Source organism: Sinocyclocheilus rhinocerous, unplaced genomic scaffold, assembly GCF_001515625.1.
Source record: "Sinocyclocheilus rhinocerous isolate Xijiao unplaced genomic scaffold, SAMN03320098_v1.1 scaffold1156, whole genome shotgun sequence".
In the NCBI taxonomy this organism is placed as follows: domain Eukaryota; kingdom Metazoa; phylum Chordata; class Actinopteri; order Cypriniformes; family Cyprinidae; genus Sinocyclocheilus; species Sinocyclocheilus rhinocerous.
Genome location: NW_015630041.1, coordinates 1444649 through 1451694, shown reverse-complemented (window position 1 = coordinate 1451694; position 7046 = coordinate 1444649). Strand labels below are relative to the sequence as shown.

Here is a 7046-nt window from a genome sequence, read left to right as displayed (position 1 = left end):
GAACTTTTGCCTGAATGATGATTAGATTCACTGTTTTGGATCACAGCATTTAATCTGAGAATGTACATACAGAATGAGGCGCCTGGTGTGCGATAGAGTCAAAAGTTACAAGCGCTTTCAGCAGCAGCAGCAGCAACACCCTCCTCTTTATTTGCTTTTTATTTATTTAGGGGGCATTGTAGGCCAACTTGTAATAAAATGAAAGTAAAATACACAAATAACATTAAAGGGATAGTTCACCCCAAAATGAAAACTCAAATGAAAATTTACTCACCCTCAAACCATCCTAGGTGTATATGACTTTCTTTCTTTCAGAGGAATACAATCAGAGTTATATAAAAAAATGTCTTGGCTCTTCCAAGCTTTATAATGTCAGTAAATAAACTGCGCCAATCCATCATAAAAAAGTGCTGCTACACCTACGTCTTACATCATCCACTGGAACGCCACTCTCTCGAACCGTTAGCAGAAGCTAGAGATTACAGTTTAGAAAGTTTTAAATTTTCATTATTTTTCTAAAAAAAAAAAAAAAAAAAGATTCTGACAGCCCTTATGTGAAATACTACCAATTGTAAACTTAAACTATTTGTTGTATTATTTTTATATATAAATGTTATATTTAAGGTGGTTTATGAATGATTTGTGCATGTGATTGTGTGTTTGTAGGCGATTCAGATGACGCTGCTCCTGTGGGATCTTCTCTTCTCTCGTCTACTCCTCCTGCACAGATCTCCCCATTACTGAAAGAAGCATCTCCAACGCCTCCTTCTTCTCCCTCTGTACACATGTCCAGGTACAAACTCACACAGCGCTAGGTGTCTGAGGTCTCTTTAGTCTTCTGTTTTCTCACCTTGTCTTTGTGGCTGCAGTTCTCCTGGAGGAGGTCAGGGGGAGCTGATGGGTCTTCAGGTTGATTACTGGATTGCTCCATCAGAGAGGAAGAAAGAAGTGGAGAAGAGAGACTCCTCTGCCAAAAACACGCTCAAGTGCACCTTCCGCTCGCTGCAGGTTAGCCGCCTCCCACTGGGCGGAGCAGAGTCGACACATCAGCCAACCATGTCCATGAATGTTGTCACCAAAGAGAAGAATAAGAAGGGTAAGACACAGAAACACAATACTTACAGTAACTCATTCAGTGTCAGTCAGTTTATAAAATGTACTGTGTTGTTGAATAAGCATCAAACACACTGTCTCTGTGTTCAGTGCCCCTATATAGTGCACTACGTGCCATTCACTGTACAGAAAATACTAATTCTGTGGACAAGTGACCGATTTCAGCCGCGGCTTCAGCGTCTATTTTATAGTGTAGGGGGTGGGCGCTTCGGCTTATAGAGAGCGTTTGATTGGTCAGAAGATTTGATGAGAAGATGAAGTACGATGTGATGTCAAAAGAAAATCGTTGAGCCGTTTTGGCGGAAGTGACGAACTAAAAGCTTTGAATGCTTATATCTTCTAAATGCGAATTTTGTCACTGTTTTGGAGCACACTGCCTTATAGATAACCTTAAGACTAACATATTGATATTAACACCCAAAAAACGTTAATTTTGATTTCATGGGGACTCTTAACACAGTGCCATGGTAACAGTTACAGGAACACATTCAGTTTATAAAATGTATTGTGTTGTTGAATAAGCATCAAACGCTCTCTCTGTCTCTGTGCTCAGTGATGTTTCTGCCTAAAAAGACCAAGGATAAGGAGGCAGAGTCTAAGAGTCAGGTGATAGAGGGCATAAGTCGACTCATCTGCACAGCCAAACACCAGCAGACCATGCTGAAAGGTGATCAGCCAATCAGAATTCATCAAAGTAATCACTACAGCTTACAATACAATCAATAAACTGTGCTTATAGGGGTCATATCATAATCGTCATCAGTTTGTTGTGTTATGAAAACATACTGTAGCTTTAAGAACTCAAAATTTCCTCCACAGTCCAAAAAGTAACTAAGCTATAAAAAAAAGTGGCACATTTCAGTGCAAACTGTTTTGTGAACCTGCAACAATGTAATTTCAGCCTTTCAAAGACACTGTTATTGAAGGATAGTACAGTTATAAATGTTATTCATATTGCAAACCAGCAGATCATAAATAACAATATATAAATGGACTTTAGAGATTTAAAAATAGTAATTGCACCATCAATTAAATTTAATAATAATTTCAGATAAATTTAATAATATTAATAATGAAATGTAATTTTTTTTATTAATAATAAATTATATACCAATCAACATTTTGGGTTCAGTTTTTTTTTAACATACATCTCTTTATAATTTAGGTATAGATAATGTATAATTTATGTTTGTGGAATTCATGAAACATGGCTAAAGACTAAAGACTGTCGTGTGTGGTTTTGTGTTTCCTCCCTCCAGTGTTAATAGATGGAGTAGAATGGAACGATGTGAAGTTTTTCCAGCTTGCGGCTCAGTGGTCATCTCATGTCAAACACTTCCCGCTTGCCATCTTCGGACCCTCCAAAGGGCCTTACTGAACTACAGCCTCACATCTTCACTCCTCTATGCTACGGCTGCCTTTACACTCAGTGCTGCCTCATGTTTTTATTTAAAATTTCTGCTTTCTCACGGTTTGTGTCTGTGCTATTTTTTTTTTTATTTTGTTGACATTTGATTGTTCTTTTATGAAAGACTTCATGCAGTCCTGGCAACAGGGCATATCTTTTTGGACTATGTATGTTAAAACCCTCCAGTGTTTAAAGTGAAATAACTAATGAACTGAATCTTTAAAACTGATCTAACTCCGTAACTAGTGAGTTTTTGGGTGGTTCTCTGTCATTCTGCAAAGCTGTATCCACACATTTCAGCAGCCAGCACACTTGTGGGAGAACAAACCAGCAAAAAGGGAGAAAAGAACTGCTTTTGTTATATTAAAAGGACAAAATCTGGATTGGATTTTGCTTCGGATGGATTTTCCAGATGGTTTGGCTTTATCCTGAAGACGCCTGAAGTGTTTTCTCCAACTCTCTTGCTCTATAACCTCAGCGAGGTCAGAGAGTTTCTCGAAGGTTAATTGTGTGTTTGTGTTGCAGTCTCCACCTCGTCATATGTGGTTACTTTGTTTACTTTGTAGGTTTGTTTGTATGTATGTGTGTGTGAATGTATTCACTAAAGGCACTAAACGCTAAAGCACTTTTAAAATATTACTAGATTGTGTTTTTGTTATAATGCTTCCTGTGATGCACAGCACTGTTCACTCCAGCTAAAAACTGCAGCAAAGCTTTGTGGGAACTTTGGAGACAGAAACTGAGTGTCTGTGTCTACATTAGACAGACCGTGTCAAACCTGTGTGCTGGACTATTTAAACACTTTTTTTGTTTGATGTAACTGTTTCTTAGAATGAAATGTACGTTCAGTTTTGTTTGTTGGCTTGTTTGAGGATGTTTTCTTGTGAGATGTCTAATTTCCCCCAGATGCTGTATTGGATTTAGAATAATGTGCCTAAAACATGGAGAATTTTTAAAGCAGTGGTTCTCAAGAACATGTCCAGATCATACTTCACCCCAAAATCAAAAGAAAATAAATTACTATTTTGTTATATGGGAAATGCAGCATATTTTTAGGACATCTAATTTAATTTTTACTTTTTATTTTAATTTTTTTTAATATTTGTTGTACTACCTTGGTTTGTCTAAAATATATATATATATGTATATATATATATTTTTTTTTAATAATTGTGATTTTATTATTTTCACTATTATATTTAATGCATTGGGTATCGTGAAATAAAAATGAACAGTACTTTTATACATTTATTAATCTTGGTTAATTTCTAAATATACATTTTTTACATTTCAAGTTGTATAAATTAACATTAGTTCATGTATTTTGAATTACTAATGAATAATTATGTTAACATTAACCTAGATTAATAAACACTGCAAAATTGTTCATTGTTAGTATATGAGACCAAATGCATTAATGTTAACGAACTGAACCTTCTTGTAAAGTGTTCTAATCTAACGAGAATCACCTTTGAGAATAATAAGAAGCAAAATATCTAAACATTAAAGTAATGAGACTCTATTTGTCACTATTCAGAAAAACTTAATGGCCAAAAAACAGTCTGGGGTGAAATATGACCTGTAGATGTTTCATGGACACTAAACAAGCAAGCTACACACATATATCATTATATTTTAATCTCACTAAATGTAGAAGTACAGTGTTCCACAGCCTGTGTGATGCTAATATGTAGATGGTAATGTATCAGTGTTATAAAGGTATTAGACATGCCTTTTTCATAAGGCCTTTAGCGAGGCTCTGAACTATCTCTTAGACTCTGCTTTGCAGGATGGTGAGATTGTTTAGTCCTCATTACTCATATAGAGTAGATTTAAATCAAATGATATTGTGCCTCACTTGCTCCTTAGAAAGCCAAAATATGTCAAAACAAACAAATTCAACCCGTGAGGGAATCATCCCATAATTCAACTCACAGACTCGCACTTGTCACAATTAATGCAAGCAAGTGGCAAACGTGCAATGATGTCAGTGTTGTTCTATTTCTGGTCAGCAGAGGTTTCGGTGCAATTTAATGGAAATATTTCATGCTTGTCCAGACTGTAAAAGGTTCATAATTTATACACAGTATGTAAGGAGCTTTGCTGATGATGTCAGCTTATATTTAAAGCTGTGCTAAAGAACTGTCTGTTTGCCGTTTAAATGTATACCTGCCACTAGTATTCATTTTTTAAAATTTAGTTTATTATTAAAAAATTTAATTTAAAAATCTTTTAGCTTTTTAATTTAAAAGTTCTGCTCCAGTTATAGGGGATTACTCAGATAAATTTGTATTTGTAAGAAAAATTGTTGAAAAAATACTACCACTGTAATTCCTTAGTGGAATTTAATAAAACTACACACACTAAGATTTGTTTTGGTCCCTGCTTGTCATTTGTACATTTACATTTATTCATTTAGCAGATGCCTTTATCCAAAGCTACTTACAATTGAGGGAAAACAACAAGCGATTTGTCATAAAGAGGCAAATAAACACAGGAAGTGCTCGTAATACAAAGTTTCAGACAATGTTCAGATTAGTGCAAGCTAGACATCTTCGGGATTCAGCATTCCGTATGGGGGTGGGAAGATTATTCCACCAGCCAGGAACAGTGAGCTGGTCATCAAAGATTACGCCAGGATTTCTGACCAAACTTTATGGGGTAATTGTTGATGAACCTTGCTGGATAGTGAAATCATGCTGTAGAGTCGGAGTGGCAGGGAAGACGAGACACTCAGTCTTTGCCAGGTTGAGCTGTAGGTGATGTTCTTTCATCCATGCCGAGATGTCCGCCAGGCAGCCTGAGATCCGTGCAGCTACCGTTGGATCATCTGGTTGAAATGAGAGATAGAGCTGTGTGTCATCAGCATAGCAATGGTAGGAGAAGCAATGTGCCTGTATGATGGGACCCAGTGATGTAGTGTATATGGAGAAGAGGAGGGGTTCAAGAACTGATCCCTGAGGAACCCCTGTGACCAGTTGATGTGATCTGGATACCTCCCCTCCTCAGGCCACCCTGAAAGACCTACCAGTGAGATAGGATTCAAACCAGTGAAGTAGAGTTCCTGTGATGCCCAGAGATGAGAGGGTGGACAGAAGAATCTGATGATTCACAGGATCAAAGGCAGCAGATAGATCCAGCAGAACGAGAACTGATGATTTGGAATCAGCTTTCGCAATCCACAGGGCTTCAGTGACTGACAGTAATGCAGTCTTAGTTGAATGGCTACTTCTGAAACCTGATTGGTTAACGTCCAGTTGGTTATTCTGTGAAAGAAATAAAGACAACTGGTTGAAAACAACTTATTCAAGTGTTTTCACTATGAATGGAAGGAGAGAGACAGGTCTGTAACTATTTATATGCCTCTTGAATGAATATTAAATGGATATTCGATACTTGTACCAAATGTTGATCCAAAACTCAACTAGAAATGCTGATCTGAGACTTGATTTAGAGTCTATAACTGATAATATTTTCTCTGAATATCACAAGATTTAAAATACCACAAGTTTAGAATACCCCTTTTTTTTTCATTTTACATCATGTTGTCAAATTAATTTTAAAAAATTGTAAAATTAAATAACAATTAAATATAAATATTTTGAATCTGAATTCAGTCTAAACAATTTAATATGTCATTTATAATTTTTCAGAGTTTTAGTTTATATATGTGTGTGTAAAATATCTTTAAATATATAATTTAAAGATAAAAATGTTCTCTTTTGATATGAGAGTGAATTTATGAAGAGTAAAGAGTTTTATTATTTATTGCATTTTAATAAAGTCAAATAATACAACATTGTATAAGTAATTTAATATGGTTTCTATTCATGTTTTAATTTATTTTAAATATTTAGTGTTACATTATTAACATCCTACTGTAAATATTAAATATAATCTTTTGAATCTAAATAATTATAATTTAATATGTAATTTATAATTTTATTATAATTTAATCTTAATCTTTTAATATAACAATAAATTCATGAAGTGTAAAGAAGTTTATTTATTTATAGGTTTATTTTTTGCTTTTTTTTTGCATATTTAACTAAATACACTGAACAAAATTATAAATGCAACACTTTTGTTTTTGCCCCCATTTTTCATGAGCTGAACTCAAAGATCTAAGACTTTTTCTATGTACACAAAAGGCCTATTTCTCTCAAATATTGTTCACAAATCTGTCTAAATCTGTGTTAGTGAGCACTTCTCCTTTGCCAAGACAATCCATCCACCTCACAGGTGTGGCATAATCAAGATGCTGATTAGACAGCATGATCATTGCACAGGTGTGCCTTAGGCTGGCCACAATAAAAGACCACTCTAAAATGTGCAGTTTTATCACACAGCACAATGCCACAGATGTCACAAGTTTTGAGGGAGCGTGCAATTGGCATACTGACTGCAGGAATGTCCACCAGAGCTGTTGCCCATGAATTGAATGTTCATTTCTCTACCATAAGCCGTCTCCAAAGGCGTTTCAGAGAATTTGGCAGTACATCCAACCAGCCTCACAACCGCAGAC

The 7046-nt window shown here is 35.5% G+C and overlaps 1 protein-coding gene across 6 annotated transcripts in view; it reads left to right on the top strand.

Annotated features, from left to right (window-relative positions):
* Positions 1 to 2700, top strand: part of LOC107739885 (phosphofurin acidic cluster sorting protein 2-like) — a 26060-nt gene extending 23360 nt beyond the window's left edge. For 5 of the 6 annotated variants that reach the window (XM_016552127.1, XM_016552132.1, XM_016552129.1 and 2 more), the window contains 4 exons: positions 667 to 793; positions 870 to 1096; positions 1667 to 1807; positions 2373 to 2700. In XM_016552127.1, the coding sequence (XP_016407613.1) occupies positions 667 to 793; positions 870 to 1096; positions 1667 to 1807; positions 2373 to 2491 (614 nt within the window). In that variant the 3' untranslated portion in view covers positions 2492 to 2700. The remainder of the gene's footprint in view (positions 1 to 666; positions 794 to 869; positions 1097 to 1666; positions 1808 to 2372) is intronic. The other variant, XM_016552130.1, reaches the window with a different exon arrangement.
* The last annotated feature ends 4346 nt before the right edge of the window (positions 2701 to 7046 follow it).